Source organism: Salmo salar, chromosome ssa17 (genome assembly GCF_905237065.1).
Source record: "Salmo salar chromosome ssa17, Ssal_v3.1, whole genome shotgun sequence".
In the NCBI taxonomy this organism is placed as follows: domain Eukaryota; kingdom Metazoa; phylum Chordata; class Actinopteri; order Salmoniformes; family Salmonidae; genus Salmo; species Salmo salar.
The window spans coordinates 68,379,914-68,398,394 of record NC_059458.1 but is presented as its reverse complement, the minus strand read 5'-3'; the positions used below and the strand labels follow the sequence as shown (position 1 = coordinate 68,398,394).

Sequence of the window (18,481 nt, the reverse complement as noted above, 5' to 3'; positions counted from 1 at the left end):
TAGTCTTGGCCCCAGGGATACTGTAGTCTTGGCCCCCAGGGATACCTTAGTCTGGGCCCTAGGGATACTGTAGTCTTGGCCCCAGGGATACTGTAGTCTAGGCCCCCAAGGAAACCTTAGTCTGGGCCCCAGGGATACCTTAGTCTGGGCCCCAGGAATATCTTAATCTGGGTCTCAGGGTATGACTCTTTCTGGTGGAGATACTGAGCACTGACAGAAAATAGATATGTGTGTTTGAGATGGATTGCATTGCAATCAGGCTGCGCAGAATCACTGATCTACCAAGCACCTTGCATCCAAAATAACATTGCATTATGTGATCAAGATTAGGGATTCTGTGCCCGCTTAAACTGATTCCCTCAAACAAGATGATGAATTTGCCTGGCAGCGAGAGAAGGAATGTATCCATAGGACTCTGTCGCCCTCTCCTGCCTAAAGATGGTAGTCTCAACTCTTCAGAGATGATGATATGGTACAATTCAGTGGGTATATCAACAAAGGACTAATAACAACTAATACAAACTCGCTTTTTATTACTGAAAATACTTTTCAAAACAGAAAAACTCATCAATTTCACTGAGATATGTTGCAATAGCCTGTAGAAATGTAATTTTAAACACATTAGGTCACGATTAGAATGTCTCTGTACTGACTCTGTTGCATACCCTGCCCAGTAGGAATCAGCAGAGCCATAGAGGTGTGTGTGTGTGTGTGTGTGAGAGAGTGTGAGTGTGTGTGTGTGAATGTTTGGCTCTGACATTCACTGATGCGAGAAAAGGGGAGACACATTCTGTCAAATAAGCGATGGACCACCAGTCCTCTCCCTGTGATGAGCCAATAGAAACCTTTCATCTGTTTGGTGATGAGCCAATGGGAAATCTGACCCATCATCCCAATGATAGTTCAGTGAATGTCCCATCCTCTCAGTCTGATGAGCCAACGGGAAGACTGTCCTCACGTCTGTGTAATGATGAGCCAATGGGAAAAGGAATCTCTCTGCATGGTGAGCCAATGGAGTCCTCTCGTCCTGGGGATGGACCAATGGGAACGTGGTGCTGCCTGAGTATTGAGATGATGAGGATGGAAGCTGAATGGAGATGCCTCTATAGCCCAACACTTCTGTTCCTCCTATACCTGTAGGTGAGGTAGTACATTCATTCACTCTTCACATTGTGTTTTATAGGTACATCTCTGAAATGGTTAAAGCAGGGTTGGCCAATTATCCTGGAGCTCTGGTGAATGTGCAGGATTTTGCTTCGGCCCTATAACATACCTGATTTTGCTAGGTTCTCTTTGAGAAACGGAGCAGTTGATTTGTGGAGTTGGCTGAGTTAGGGCAGGGCTGGAGCATAAACCTGCATGGTAAGTGGCTCTCCAGAAGAAGGGCTTTGCCCCCCTCTTCTAAAAATACATAATAAAGGCTTAATCACCTCTCTCTATTGTAGTAGCTGGACCATATCTCTGGGAGATTTCTGAGCATGAAGTGTCAAACTGTACTCCCAAACTCTCCCTCTGCCTCCAGTGAGTCTAAACACAGTTGAAATGACACCACAAACAAGATAAACGTAACATTTAGTTAGTCATCTGGTAACTTGCTACAAGGTTATGAACACTTAACTACACATGAATTGTTTTCAATTGTAGCGGTATATACTCAATTTGCATAACAATATGGTGTTAAAACTCCTGAAATGCAGTATGTTTCAGGAGGCTTAGCTTGTTTATGTACCTGTTGAGTCATAGAGTTGGATGTTGTCATCGAATTCACTGAAGGGAAATCTTTGTTCTTTTGGTTCATCAGAAATGAAGCTTTTAAAAGAAAAGTCAACTGTTATTCTCTCTCTCTCAAGCTGCTATAGCCCACCAAGTGCTAACAGTCAGTATCTGGATAACGTGTGAAATGCATGTGATACCAACAGAGGTGTATTTTCTGGGTAATTTTAAATATTGACTGGCTTTCATCACGCTCCCCACTCAAGAAAAAGCTTCAAACTGCAACCAGTGCATGCAACCTGGTTAAGGTTATCAGTTAACCTACCATGGTAGTTACAAACAGCACAGGAATGAAATCATCAACATGTATTGATCACATCTTTACTAATGTTGCAGAAATTTGCTTTAAAGCAGTATCCAAATCTACTGGATGTAGAGATCACAATATAGTATCTAGAAAATCCAAAGTTCTGAAGGCTGGGCCTAATATACTTTAGAAGAGGTCATTCAACAAGTGTTGTAGTGATTCCTATGTTGTTGATGTGAAGAATATGTGTTGGTCTGTGGTGTGTAATTATTTTACCTTTATTTAACTAGGCAAGTCAGTTAAGAACAAATTCTTATTTACAATGACATTCTAGGAACAGTGGGTTAACTGCCTTGTTCAGAGGCAGAACAACAGATGTTTACCTTGTCAGCTCAGGGATTCAAACATGCAGCCTTTCAGTTACTAGTCCAACGCTCTAACCACTAGGCTACCTGCCACCCCAGTGTAATGCCAGTGTAATGAGGAGCAACCAGGCGCTGCACTTGACACATTTATGAAATTGATTTTTCCAGTTACTAATAAGCATGGACCCATAAAGAAAGTGACTGTAAAAACTGTTAAATCCCTGTGGATTGATGAATTGAAACATTTTATGGTTGAGAGGGATGAGGCAAAAGGAATGGCAAATAAGTCTGGCTGCACAACCAATTGGCAAACGTACTGCAAATTGAGAAATCCTGTGATCTAACTGAATAAAAAGAAGAAACTATACTATGAAACAAAGATAAATTATAGAAAGAATGATAGTAAAAAGCTTTGAAACAACTTAAATGAGATTTTGGGAAAAAGGGCAAGCTCCATCATTCATTGAATCAGATGGCTCATTCATCACAAAACCCACTGATATTCCCAATTATTAATGATTTTTTCATTGCCAAGATTAGCAAACGTAGGCATGACATGCCAGCAACATATGCTGACCCTACACATCCAAGTATAACTGATCAAGTCTGAAAGACAAGCATTGTAATTTTGAATTACGTAAAGTGAGTGTGGAAGAGGTGAAAGAATTATTGTTGTCTATCAACAATGACAAGCCACTGGGGTCTGACAACTTGGATGGAAAATAACTGGGGATAATAGTAGACGATATTGCCACTCCTATTTGCCGTATCTTCAATCTAAGCCTACTAGAAAGTGTAGGAAGGGAAATTGATGATAAAAAGATTGTGGGAGCTGTTTTGTTAGACTTCAGTGTGGCTTTTGACATTATCGATCACTGTCTGCTGATTGAAACGTATGTGTTATGGCTTTACACCCCATGCTATACTACGGATAAAGAGTTACCTGTCTAACATAATACAGAGGGTGTTCTTTGTCTGGAAGTCTCTCCAGCATAATCCAGGTAGAATCAGGAATTACCCAGGGCAGCTGTCTAGGCCCCTTACTTTTTTCAATCTTTACTAATGACATGCCACTGGCTTTGAGTAAAGCCAGTTTGTCTATGTATGCGGATGACTCAACACTACAGTTGTGGCCAAAAGTTTTGAGAAGGATACAAATATTAATTTTCAGTCTGCTGCCTCAATTTGTATGATGGCAATTTGCATATATTCTAGAATGTTATGAAGAGTGATCAGATGAAATGCAATTAATTGCAAAGTCCCTCTTTGCCATGCAAATGAACTGAATCCCCAAAAAACATTTCCACTGCATTTCAGCCCTGCCACAAAAGGACCAGCTGACATCATGTCAGTGATTCTCTCCTTAACACAGGTGTGAGTGTTGACGAGGACAAGGCTGGAGATCACTCTGTCATGCTGATTGAGTTCGAATAACAGACTGGAAGCTTCAAAAGGAGGGTGGTGCTTGGAATCATTGTTCTTCCTCTGTCAACATGGTTACCTGCAAGGAAACACGTGCCGTCATCATTGCTTTGCACAAAAAGGGCTTCACAGGCAAGGATATGGCTGCCAGTAAGATTGCACCTAAATCAACCATTTATCGGATCATCAAGAACTTCAAGGAGAGCGGTTCAATTGTTGTGAAGAAGGCTTCAGGGTGCCCAAGAAAGTCCAGCAAGCGCCAGGACCGTCTCCTAAAGTTGATTCAGCTGCGGGATCTGGGCACCACCAGTACAGAGCTTGCTCAGGAATGGCAGCAGGCAGGTGTGTGTGCATCTGCACGCACAGTTAGGCGAAGACTTTTGGAGGATGGCCTGGTGTCAAGAAGGGCAGCAAAGAAGCCACTTCTCTCTCTGGGAAAAACATCAGGGACAGACTGATATTCTGCAAAAGGTACACGGATTGGACTGCTGAGGACTGTGGTAAAGTCATTGTCTCTGATGAGTCCCCTTTCCGATTGTTTGGGGCATCTGGAAAAAAGCTTGTCCGGAGAAAACAAGGGGAGCGCTACCATCAGTCTTGTCATGCCAACAGTAAAGCATCCTGAGACCATTCATGTGTGGGGTTGCCTCTCAGCCAAGGGAGTGGGCTCACTCACAATTTTGCCTAAGAACACAGCCATGAATAAAGAATGGTACCAACACATCCTCCGAGAGCAACTTCTCCCAACCATCCAGTTTGGTGATGAACAATGCCTTTTCCAGCATGATGGAGCACCTTGCCATAAGGCAAAAGTGATAACTAAGTGGCTTGGGGAACAAAACATCGATACTTTGGGTCCATGGTCAGGAAACTCCCCAGACCTTAATCCCATTGAGAACTCGTGGTCAATCCTCAAGAGGCGGGTGGACAAACAAAAACCCACAAATTCTGACAAACTCCAAGCATTGATTATGCAAGAATGTGCTGCCATCAGTCAGGATGTGGCCCAGAAGTTAATTGACAGCATGCCAGGGCGGATTGCAGAGGTCTTGAAAAAGAAGAGTCAACACTGCAAATATTGACTCTTTGCATCAACTTCATATAATTGTCAATAAAAGCCTTTGACACTTATGAAATGCTTGTAATTATACTTCAGTGTTCCATAGTAACATCTGAGAAAAATATCTGAAGACACTGAGGCATCAGACTTTGTGAAAATTAAGATTTGTGTCATTCTCAAAACTTTTGGCCACGACTGTATACACGTCAGTTACTAGAGCGAGTGAAATCCCTGCAACACTTAACAAAGAGCTGCAGTTAGTTTCAGAATGGGTGGCAAGGAAAAAGTTTGTCCTAAATATTTCAAGAACTAAAAGCATTGTATTTGGGACAAATCATTCACTAAACCCTAAACCTCAACTAAATCTTCTAATAAACAATGTGGAAATTGAGCACGTTTAGGTGACTAAACTGCTTGGAGTAACCCTGGATTGTAAACTTTCATGGTCAAAACATGTTGATACAACAATAGCTAAGATGGGGAGAAGTCTGTCCATAATAAACAACACTATCAACAAGGCAGGTCCTACAGGCCCTAGTTTTGCGGCACGTGGACTACTGTTCGGTCGTGTGGTCAGGTGCCACACAGAGGGACCTCTGAAAAATGTTATTGTCTCAGAACAAGGCAACACGGCTGGCCCTTAAATGTACACCGAGAGCTAATATTAATAATATGCATGTAAATCTCTCATGGCTCAAAGTGGAGGAGTGATTGATGTCATCACTGCTTAATTTTGTAAGAAGTGGTGACATGCTAAATGAACCAAGGTGTCTGTTTAAACTACTAGCACACAGCTCTGACACCCATGCAAGACATGCCACCACAGGTCTCTTCACAATCCCCAAGTCAAGAACAGACTATGGTAGGTGCACAGTTTTACATAGAGTCTTGACTACATGGAACTCTTTTCCACATCAGGTAACAGATGCAAGCAGAAGAATCTGTTTTTTCACAAACAGATAAAAATACGCCTTATGGAACAGTGGGGACTGTGAATAGACACACACAGACACACACACATGATAAGACACGCACTCTACACACACATACACATGGATTTTGTACTGTAGAGATGTGATAGTAGAGTAGTGACTTGAAGGAACACACTTAATGTGTTGTGAAAAGTGTTATTAAATATAATGTCATGTAATATTTTAAATAGTATATAACTGCCTTAATGCTGCTGGACCCCAGGAAGAGTAGCTGTTGCCTTGGCAGCAGCAAATGGGGATCCATAATAAACAAAAATACACACACTCACTATGTGCTCCGTGGACACTGCTCTTATATTTGGCTTCCCTCCTCCATTTTGCTCTTCTGTTTGAGAACCACACCTTCAAAGGGGAATGGCAATTATAACAGATGTAGCTCAGTATTACAGGTAATTTTTACAGGAAATGAAATAGGTTGCATGCATAGTTTGTGCCATGTAACCTTGATGGTGTCCTCTGGAAGTTGGATCTCAGATGCCAGTTTTTCCCTGGTGAACGTGTCTGCATAGTGGCTCCGTGTGAATTCTGCTCAGTTTGGGAGGAAAAAATAGGATGAGAGAGCACTCAAAGCTCAGCTTGAAAGGATAACAACTTTTCCAACTGTTCTAAAACAAGCCTTGTTGAAATAGGAATAAGTCCAATCAATCATTAATGTATCCACTCCACATAAATACACAGCCTAAATGTACATAAACAGTTGTCGAAGTAAAAGTAGGACATTGTTCTGCCTAAAGCACACTACTGTACCGGTCTACCTTGCTCTAAGGCTCTGCACTGCTCCAGGGTGAAGGTGGTGCGGTTGCGATGCTGGGGCCCGGGAGGTTGGAGCTCGTTCACCTCAACTGTCTCCATCTCCTCCTTCTCCTTCACTACTGACTGCGTTGGGGTCTCCACTAGAAGACCTGGAATGCAGACAAGTAGACTATATGGCTATGTTTTTCAAATTGCGCACAGTGTATATGGCATAAATGTGTGTATTTCTCCCAGATCAAGATGTACGATGTGTATGTAGCCTACCTGGGTGTCTGGGGTGGTGCGCAGAAATCTCCACACTCAACATCGCAGAGTCGAGTTGAATTTTCCTTAGGATTCGGTTTACAGAGGACACCTTTTGACAAGGAGAAAATAATGCTTAAATTAATCGAAAAATATAGTTATTTCCCTCACAGTTGTACACACTTTGTATCATTCTGGTGTAGCTTGTGATCTCACTTACACTGGGAACTTTGGCCGATTTACAGATTCTTTCGGCCGCGAGCTTTTTTCTGATTTCCCAGGCGAATATTGTTGGGTTTTTCGTCTTGCATTCGATTATTTTCGAGATGACTTCGGGGGTGAGGAGTCGAGGTCTACTCCCTCCGGTCGCCTTTGGGTCCAGGAGGCCGGTTTTGTGGTACCTGCTCAAAATCTTGCTGACGCAGCCATTTGACACCTGCCCGAGCGGAGTGCACATTTGGGTTTTCATGAATTGACGCACGATTCATATTCACCATCAGAGCACAATAACAGAAGTACTACTAGATCATTGAAAGCACACCATTTAACAACTATTTAATGGATTAAATTAAATGAATAATAAAGCAAATGATGCTTTTCATGTATCGAATAATATCGAATAGGGCGCAAACACGAGCTCCGATAAGCCTGCTGATACGCACCTGCAGAATTCTGGAGATCTCGCATGGGCGAACACCTTCCGATGCCAGCTCGATCATCTTCCTCCTTTTATATGCTGGAAGCGGCCTCCCGTTCAGAAACACCCCACCAAACTGGTTGACACACCCGCTCCCTTAAAATAGAACAGAATAAAAAAGCTTTTATAAGATTGAAATCTATTTTTACCGCTTTATGCGTCAACATTTGTTTGAATATTGTTGGAGAAAATGTCTCCACTCAATGCAATGGTATAAGTAATCTTCTAACACAATATAGTTAGTCCTTCGTTTGAATATAGACCTACCTTCGTTTGACAGGTCCACGTTCCTTCCACACATGTCAACTGGTTCTTCAGAGCCGTATCAAATGAAACAACAAGATAATTCCTGTATAATATACAGTGCTGATTTTCCTTTGATAAACAAGAGAAACTGTTATACGAGGAACTTCATCCCCAAAATGCACTGACCTGATTGTAAAGTGCATAAAACACCTCACCTGTAAAATGTGAATATTCGGAGTCTGAGGGGATGCCAATTCACACCTGTCTGTTGCACAGGTCGCCACTGACAGGAATCACGCGCGACTTCACAAATATATACCCTATCAGCCTTTTCTAGATGACGTAGTGGTCTGATAGGAGAAATGTCAATATTGCATGTAGGCCTACTGTACCTGACTCTCAAGTAACCCAATCTATTCAGACTCGATTGTCTGGAAGTCAAGCTGCGAACCACAATATTTGACCCCACACATTATAGGATATACATATGGATGACCCTTATAAAGTGCCAATGTAAAATTTGTTTTCAACGTTGGGTCAAAATTATTGCCCCAAGAATTTTGTAAAAATACGTTTATTATGGGTTAACTAGACCTATTAAAACAGCTTTTGTAATTGTGAACTTGAAGCAGAAGATTGCAATACCATGTAATAAACTGTAGGGCCAACAGGGGACATTTGTATCTCTCATGCAGTGTATTTACAGTGGACTAAAGGCTTACATCTAAACGGGTTTCAAGGCTAGTCCGTTAGGCTATTCAATTTATGATAACTATTTGGTAAGGTACATAATATAAGGGAATAGGAAGCTCGCATCTACTGCTCTCTCTAGACAATTATGCGCATAATACAGTACTGTATCCTGAAGATGGACCATATGGTGTGTCAAGAACAATCTACATGTTTTCTGTTGGGCTACTGAAGATACTCATTTTGGACTTTCAAAATCGAATTTCACACCTGACACCAAATGTAAGTTAATTCCATTTACTGTATTCCATCTCCAAGCGACACGTCTCGGGTCACGTGACTCGAGCATCCTTTCCCAAGTCAGTGTTTAAGATTAGCCCGATCGAGTCTCCTTTTTTTAAAGCTAACATTTGAAAATCTGTCCCGATGTCGACTGCCATATGGTAAAGTGCTTCTGATAAATCATAAATCCATCATCCAGACTCTTTTATTACATTATCTTTCAAGCATGAACAAATAGTCGCATAGGGCGAATGTGGGGGGACCAATTGGAACTTTCATTTAGAAAAAAAGGACGAGGAAAACCCTCGCAGATGTCTCTTGACCAGCCAGCAGATAAAATGTGCTGTAAACGTTTCAAAGGAAATATTTGACGAGCAAATATTAGCAAATGTGAAACCACACAAGGCTCGTCTTTTGGTCCTGTTTAATGACTAATTGGGCATCATTAGCTAGGTCCACACAGATCGAAGTGCCACTGAAATAAAGGGTCGATTTTAAAATGCCATATGGTCCAAATTATATATTAACCCACGAGTTAGCGCACGGTTATAGTTTCTGTAGAGGACGCATTGTATATAGCTGATAAACAGCTCTGGACACCAGGGTCTCCTTGCCAACAGACAGAGAAGACAAATAACATATTTATTTATTACTGCACAGAGTTCATGGCCCGATTGATTTGGAGTACTTTATTGCATATTTTGTGTGTACAACCCAAGGTTAATAAAACAGTCACGCTGCGGGCACGGAAATGGTTAAACATTCTTGGTGCGTAAATGTTCGCTGGGCTCACCAAAGGCGTCGGCTAACCATTTCGGTCTAAAGAAGAATTCTAAACATAGATCGACCATATCTCAATGACACGCAACATTGTATTTGGTTCTATCGACGTGAATTTGTGCTTGCTTGTGTCCCTAGGTGTAGAGAAACATTAACATTTTACCCGCGTAAAAGGGTACCATAAACCTATCCAAAGCGCACAGAGCTCCCTCATGCTTCTCAACGTGGGGTAATATAGCCTTCATTCTAGCGCATTTCTACACACTGAAGTGTGACAAGAATCAATTTACCCTCACTTGGAAAGACTGCTAAAATTGAATATGCAATTCGATAAATATTAGCACAAAAGCACATTTAATGGTTTCCATGGTAGCCAACATCAGGCAGCGTTGAGCCCCAAAATAATGCTTATTTAAGAAGTAGCCTATCATTTGTGTGAACAAAACTGTGCGTCTGAGACCACATCATTGTATAGTTCAAATGCCAGTATGACTGAATCATTTGATCTGATTTGTGTACCCTACATTTGCTATATAACATATTGACCCTATATATATTCTATATATTGCTGATGTATTATGAAGTTATTGTAATTCTTTGTTTGTAATATTATACTTGTTTTACTGTATGCTTCTGTGTAGCCTACAGACAACCAATTTGGGATGGAGAGGGCAGGCAACATGAGTTTGCTTGTGGATGGTTTTGTGAAATGATTAGCAAAATAAAAATAAAACAACTTGTAAATGTGTTCCTTGTCAAAGTCAATAAAAAACTATTACAAATTCCCGAGTTTAAGGACCAGACATCGAAATGGGTTTCGAATATTTATTGAGGAAATGGAATGGATGTGAGAATGGACGGGATGAAGGCAAGGGCTGCAGGTGAAGGATCCAGGGGATGGACTCCGTAGAGTTTGGCTTGGAGTCTCAGGTAGACATCATCATCATCATCAGGCCGTGGTAGATAGGCTGCTGTGGTGATTCCAATCCCCCCAGGAGATCTTTGGAAGAACGTAAGAGATCCTATATAGAAGGTGGAGAAGGTGAGGGATGCAACACTTGATAAGGCTAGTAAGGCAATGTGGTGCAACAGACATGCACTGCAGAACAAAGAGGCAGAATGTTCGTTTGGTCAGGTTTAAAGGGAAAGTTCACAATTTTTCAACTTCATATTTATCATTTCCAGCATCACACCAACATCAACATGTGTGAAAATGGTGCGTTTCTATGTTTTGTAGAGGAAGATAAGTGTTTCCAAATATATTATTAATGTGCATCGTGTGATTTTGACCAATTGTGAGTAGATATTGCCTACTTATTGTCGACTAAGTGGTTGATTCTGTCATTGTTTTTTTCTGTCATTGTCTATGTTTTTTTCTACAAAACATAGAAACCTGCCATTTTTACATATGTTGATGTTGCAGTGTTGCGAACAGGCGTGGAGGCTGATTGGCAACGAGTAGAAGCTGGTGCTTGTTGAGTTACAAGGGAGCTGCGTTCAAGGCTAGTTAAGGTGGTTGCGTTCAAGTCTGGTCCTCTCTCCTGAAATCTTGTTCATTCTTAACACCATTACGTGTATGAACGTGGTATGAATCTGGATTGCTACAACCCAAGTTGTTATAATAGTAGAAACACACACTCTTCATGCCACACATAAGCTTGATATTCACATAATATTCATATCATCATCATCACTTCAGGCACAAAGGTACTTCATCCATCATATTCAAACAGGCAATTATATCTTACACTAAACTAATGTGTCAGAAAAGGTTTTGAACCAACATTGCATTGCATTCGCATCATCGACAGACGCAAGCTGTTAACAATGAAAGAATCACCCCCATTCTAGAACACATTATACAACTGCTGGGCAGTGTGTCAGCTTTTACCCAATGAGCCAAAAGGCAAATTCTTAATTTATTACAGTACAACAATATCAATAATGACTGAGAAAGAGAAAGTGAGTGAATGAGCACACCGTTTGGTTGTTCCAGGACGCAACCTTGTGAGTCATATCCTGTTTGCTTGACATGTTTTCCACATTTCAGTTCATAATCATTTGGTTGGTGTCTATTGCTGGGACAGTGAAGATTGAACCCATGTGTCCTGATCCATTAACATCACCCTCAGAGTCATCCAGGTGTTCTGAAACTGGTTGGTGTCTATTGCTGGGACAGTGAAGGTTGAACCCATGTGTCCTGATCCATTAACATCACCCTCAGAGTCATCCAGGTGTTCTGAAACTGGTTGGTGTCTATTGCTGGGACAGTGAAGGTTGAACCCATGTGTCCTGATCCATTAACATCACCCTCAGAGTCATCCAGGTGTTCTGAAACTGGTTGGTGTCTATTGCTGGGACAGTGAAGGTTGAACCCATGTGTCCTGATCCATTAACATCACCCTCAGAGTCATCCAGGTGTTCTGAAACTGGTTGGTGTCTATTGCTGGGACAGTGAAGGTTGAACCCATGTGTTCTGATCCATTAACATCACCCTCAGAATCATCAGGTGTTCTGAAACTGTTGATGTAACAGAGTTCATACTGGGTGTTCAATTCTGCTAACAGGAAAACTAGGCAGGTAGCCTAATGGGCCAGTAACTGAAAGGTTGCGGGTTTGAATCCCTGAGCTGATTAGGTGAAAATCTGTTGATGTGTCCTTGAGCAAGGCACTTAACCCTAATTGTTCTGTATAAGAGTGTCTGCTAAATGAGAAAACGGAAATATCTTGTCATTATTGTGTCAAGTGTAGTTACTACTTTTGAGCAGATCCTTATAGGCCCTGGTGAAAAGTGCACAACAAAGGGCCATTAGGGATGGGGATATGGTGTATAGGTCCCAGTGAAAAGGAGAGATGGTTGTTGCTGCTGCAGTTACAGATCAGCTGGAGAAAATAGATTTAATCAGCTAAACTAAATGAAGATGAGATAAACTTGTATTAGTCCTTATGAGATGGAAGTGTGTCTTCTGCTTTTTTATCCAACCCCTCCGATATACACACACACAGACGCAAGATCACACATTGGGTTTTAGAGGCACCTGAGATATTGATGCCAGCAACCCTCAGGCTCTCTCCCGCATGATTTCCCCCTCTGTCAGCACTGGGATGGAAACCAGTCACATTGATTTCATTTATGTATGACAGTCACATTGTCATACATAAATGAAAAAAAGGATTTCAGTCAAGATTCTTGGATATAGGCTAGGGATACTCTCAACGGTGGAGGCTGGTGAGGGGAGGACGACTCATAATGGAGTGAATGGAATGGTATCAAACACATGGTTTTTCAGTACAAACTGTTCCGCAACATAGCAAACATTCAAGCGACAGAACGCACTTCAGGGCTTTGGTGATGTTAAGACTAACGGGAGTGGCTCCTTTGAATAATTAATGCAAAGCATCATGGGTATATCATTTAAAATGGGTGTTACTTGATACAACACAGATAATGATAGAGGCCTCCTGTGGCCAAAATGCCGTATCAGCATGAACAGCACCATTGAGGGCTTCCAACATTTTAATGCAGTCAACTGGGTGGGACTTCCAACGTCACTGGCTGATCCCTTCTGGTGACCCTGTTGGACTCATGTCCAACCGGGTCATCAGGAGGGATCAGCCACTTGTGAATAAAACTGACTACTTAAAAATGGAGATAGCCTCAATGGCGCTGCCCATGCTGTCACAGACACTATAATTGCAACGAAGAGTCCTTTAGCTCTATGCGCTACCATGACTGTAAACACCAGTCATCACTAGTCATGAGTGTTTTATAAAGCTATTATGTATTGAAATATAAGTTATGCCATGCAAGACATATTGACATTGGGCAATTTCTACAAGAACATTTTAATATTACTAATATATGAAATTGTTAGCAGATTTATGACCAGACAATCACAGCTATCTCGATTTGAAAATGTGTACATTGTCGTTTGTAGCAATTAATGTACTCCAGCAATGATATCAATTAGAAATGTAAACGTAATTTCGGATTGAGCCGAGATATGCAGCGTTTACCGTGAGTGCACGCTCTGCTAACGCAAAAACATTTCCTTTAAATTTTAATCGCGCTATAGCTCTGAACTTCGGCAATACCGATTCAATCGAGCCCCAAGTTTAATAAAACTCCTCGGGTCCATACTCCCGAATGTTAGAAAAAGTTTACACATATGGCTGGATTCAATCTGTATCGCAAAAGTATTGCGTGTTATAGAGCAATTTAAATTTAAAGGCAATGTTCCGCATTTGGGGAGACTGCATTCACGGTAAACGCTGCATATGTTGGCTCAATCGTAAATTACCTTTTAATTTTTACGCAGATCTTCCACAATACTTTTACGATACGGACTGAATCCAGCTCTTAAACTTTTTCTCCATCTCAAAATCCGCATCAGCCAATTACTATTGTCCCCATAGTTGCACGTGATAAAACACTACGTTAGCTTTTGCCATCAGATAACCAAGCACACTAGTGGTGAGTATATCGCTAGCTAGACCATAGACTGATGGTTAAGTAGTCGCTCTGGATAAGAGCGTCTGCTAAATGACATAAATGTAAATGTAAATGTAAATGTACCGTATATTTTGATAATCATAGCTGATATTACCTAGATAGCAGCAACTTCAATACATTTGATAACCCAATTGTGAAAAATAATTTATGTAGTAAACTGACATTATCTGTTGCTTATTTTTTACTTCTTAAACACATATTTACATTTAGCAGACACTCTTATTCAGAGGAGTAATTAGGATTAAGTGCCTTCCTCAAGAGTACATCAACACTTTTTTTACCTAGTCAGCAGGGGGATTCGAAAAGGCAACCTTTTGATTACTGAATCAACACTCTTAACTGCTAGGCTACCTGCCACCCCATATAAAGTCCAGGGCATAACCTAGCCTTGTGGAACAAGCCTGACTGCTGTGTTCACAATTCTATTTCACTTCACATTTTATGACATGAACTAGAAAGGTGAACGCAGAGATCAGGTTGGTTCCACAAGGTGTGTGTGTGTGTGTGTGTGTGTGTGTGTGTGTGTGTGTGTGTTTGTGTGTGTGTGTGTGACCAACCAGTACCTTTGGTGAGGGGACAAGAGCTGGTCTTTGCTGCTATGGCCATCATTGGGGCTCTGGCAAAGATCTCACCTCCAGCTTCACCTCTTGCCTGCTAACCAACAGTCGTCGATATGGAGAACAGAATTAGGTAGGTATACTTCAAACTTCAACATATACTGTACAATAATATAAACTCAACATGCAACAATTTCAAAGATTTTACTGAGTTACAGTTCATAAAAATAAATCTGTCAATTGAAATAAATAAATTTGGCCCTAATCTGTGGATTTCACATGACTGGGAATACAGATATGTATCTGTTGGTCACAGAGTCCTTAAAAAAAGGTGATGGCAATGGAAAAATGGCAAGACAATGGGCCTCAAGACAATGGGACTCAGGCCGTCACAATATCTCTGTGCATTCAAATTCCCATTGATAAAATGCAATTGTGTTCGTTGTCCTTAGCTTGTCTGCCCATACCATAACCATGGGGTCGTGTGGGCGAGCGGTTTGCTGATGTCAACGTTGTGAACAGAGTGCCCCATCGAGGTAGTGGTGCCACCATGGGGCACTCTATTCACAACGTTGACATCATCAAACCACTTGCTCACACAACGCTAAAACACACTGTCTTTCATCTGCCCGGTACAGTTGAAACTGGGATTCATCTGTGAAGAGCAAACTTCTCGAGCATGCCAGTGGCCATCGACGGTGAACATTTGTCTACTGAAGTCGGTTACAACGGCGAACTGCAGTCAGGTCAAGACCCTGGTGAGGACGACGAGAACACAGATGAAGTTCCCTGAGAAGGTTGCTGACAGTTTGTGCAGCAATTCTTCGGTTTTGCAATCCCACAGATTCATCAGCTGTCCGGGTGGATGGTCTCAGACGATCCTGCAGTTGAAGAAGCCGGATGTGGAGGTCCTGGGCTGGAGTGGTTACACATAGTCTGAGGTTGTGAGGCCGGTTGGACCTACAGGCAAATTCTCAAAACTTACTTTGGAGGCAGCTTATGGTAGAGAAATTAACATTCAATTCTCTGGCAACTGCTCTGGTAGACATTCCTGCTGTCAGCAGCCCAATTGAACTCTCCCTCAAAACTTGAGACTGTGTGACATTGTGTTGTCTGACAAAACTGAGCATTTTAGTGGCCTTTTATTGTCCCCAGCACAAGGTGCACCTGTGTAATGATCATGCTGTTTAATCAGCTTCTTGATATGCCACACGTGTCAGGTGGATGGATTATCTTGGCAAAGGAGATAGGCTCACTAACAGGGATGTTAACAAATTATGCACAAAATTTGAGAGAAATTAGGTTTTTGTGCGTATTGAAAATGTCTGGGATTTTTTATTTCAGCTCATGAAACATGGGACCAACACTTTACATGTTGCATTTCTATTTTTGTTAAATGTAGTATATGTTTGTGTGCCAGATATCACCTATCCTAACTGCCATTGGTTATAGAACAGTGACTGTGTGTATTTGTTCACAGATGCATGAGATGCAGAGAGACCTGATACTCTACACATCCACATTTCCTGTAATAGCAACACCCTTTCAGTCAATGTGTCACTGATAAGCTCTGTCTCAACTCTGCCTATTTCTACAGATGGACTGGAGATGCTTTTGCCAGATGGCATCCTCAGTCGTTTGGTGGGGAGACCATAATTGGGTAGGTTTATTCTGACCTGTTCAAACTTCAACATAGTACCTGTTTGTGTGTCAGATATTACCTTTCCTAACTGCCATTGGTAATAAAACAGTGACTTTGTGTGTATGTGTTCACAGAAACATGTATGGAGCCAACAGATGGAGACTTGCTAGATGATGAAGTCCAGAATGACAGACGGAATTAAAACTGATTCATCTGAATGGAGAGAGACCTGGTCCTCAGTATTAACATTTTACTAGACACAACTTTTACTTGTATTGTCTTTTTTCATTATTGAATTTAATGGTATCAGTCAATATGGGGAGGGAGAAACCCTGTGTGTTCTGCACCACTCCTGTTGTATACGGGACACCACACAGGAAGGTATGACCACTCTGACATGTTTGCCAAGGTAGCCCCATTCACTACCAGACAAAATGCCGATAAGCACAGTATCTGTATCAGCAGGGAATGACAATGAAAGATGAAAGGTGCACATTGTTATATTAGCAGAACACTGATTCTATGGTATTATGTAAAGGGTTGTTTATTCTACATGGACCTGTTACTACATTTGAAGTTATCAAAATACTTAGTTTAGAATATCTGAATATCTGTGTATTTATTATTTTTCTAAAATTGTTATATTTTTCTCTCTGCATTGTTGGGAAGGGCCCTAAGTAAGCATTTCACTATTAGTCTGAACCTGTTGATTACGAAGCATGTGACAAATAATATTTTAACATAAATTCAGCAATTGCCTTCTTCTCATATTACTCTGTAGGCTAATGACCAATTCAAAGCTTCTTATTCCGGCATCTCACCATACATCTGCCTGTAGTTATTGAACTCAACCTGCAGGAGGTTTGTTTGTTGTGATTGAGTGGGGAAACAGCTGTGGGCAAGGTTCTGACAGATGGGTGTGTCTTGGTCGTGGCACCCAAGAAACACCACACATCAAACCACACCCCCAAGCCAACTCACATTCGTCTTCCATCATGGCCGACAGCATTTCATATGGAGCAGGCAAAAAAAAGGAGACGAAATCAGCGGGTGCGGATCCCCTTTAAAATAGGTCAACATGGCCACTAGAGGGATATTTGAAACATTTTCACTTTTCCTTTTGTTCCAGTTGGTCTGTCACAAGGGTAGTGTGCCAATATTGCATGATGCATCCTTGACAGGATACTAGCTACTAACGTTAGACTAAATTCAAAAGGCACGTTTTCACATATATGCGAAAATCCCACATTTCTGCTTATCAGTTTTACACACATCAATGTGCATTTACGGAAACGTAGATAAAGGAGGCCTATACAACATTTAAGTTTATCATACAGCGTAAAATAAACCTTGTGGTCTTGTCCAATAGCTGTCATGTACCTCTATTAGTATTGTACTACTCAGTTGGTTAATTAGGAATCCACAGGGTACAGTAACCGTGGGTTCGAGTCTCCCTTGTTTCAAGCTTCTTTGTTAAGGAAAAAACTGGAGGTCGGTGTCCCAGGACTCCAAATGGCTTGACTGCAATTTGACAAAAAATAATAATCTTGCTCTTATCCGTAATAATCTCATCATGCAGAAGGCTATACCCACACTGTATCTGCTAGACAATGGTTCCCAAACTTTTTATAGTTCCATGCCCCTTCAAACATTCAACCTCCAGCTGCGTACCACCTCTAGCACCAGGGTCAGCGCACTCTCAAATGTTGTTTTTTGCCATCATTGTAAGCCTTCCACACACACACTATATGATGCATTTATTAAATATGAGAATGAGTGTGAGTTTTTGTCACAACCTGGCTCGTAGGACGTGACAAAGAGTTCTTATAGGACCAGGGCACAAATAATAATATTATAATAATCAATAATTTTGCTCTTTATTTAACCATCTTACATATAAAACCTTATTTGTTCATCGTAAATTGTGAATAACTCACCACAGGTTAATGACAAGGGTGTGCTTGAAAGGACTCTACAATGTTGGGTTGTATTGGAGAGAGTCTCTGTCTTAAATAATTTCCCACACACAGTCTGTGCCTGTATTTAGTTTTCATGCTAGTGAGGGCTGGGAATCCACTCTCACATAGGTACGTGGTTGCAAAGGGCATCAGTGTCTTAACAGCTTGATTTGCCAAGGCAGGATACTGAGCGCAGCCTAATCCAGAAATCTGCCAGTGGCCTCTGATTAAATTACATTTTCACAGAACCGCTTGTTGCAA

The 18,481-nt window shown here is 41.3% G+C and overlaps 1 protein-coding gene and 1 long non-coding RNA gene across 2 annotated transcripts; both read right to left on the bottom strand.

The window, feature by feature from the left end:
- Window positions 1-528: 528 nt before the first annotated feature.
- On the bottom strand, window positions 529-8,075 carry LOC106576509 (paired box protein Pax-4). The gene is made up of 10 exons (XM_014153726.2): window positions 7,820-8,075; window positions 7,518-7,648; window positions 7,076-7,291; window positions 6,877-6,967; window positions 6,615-6,761; window positions 6,302-6,384; window positions 6,129-6,201; window positions 1,730-1,809; window positions 1,431-1,527; window positions 529-1,134 (listed from the first exon to the last, which is right to left on the bottom strand). Exons 1-10 carry the CDS (start codon window positions 7,851-7,853, stop codon window positions 794-796), a joined length of 1,293 nt encoding a protein of 430 aa, XP_014009201.1. The 5' UTR covers window positions 7,854-8,075; the 3' UTR covers window positions 529-793.
- A 2,286-nt stretch (window positions 8,076-10,361) lies between these two features.
- Window positions 10,362-14,717, bottom strand: LOC123728103 (uncharacterized). The gene is made up of 2 exons (XR_006759947.1): window positions 14,627-14,717; window positions 10,362-10,572 (listed from the first exon to the last, which is right to left on the bottom strand). It is a non-coding gene; the product is annotated as an uncharacterized lncRNA (long non-coding RNA).
- Window positions 14,718-18,481: the final 3,764 nt, after the last annotated feature.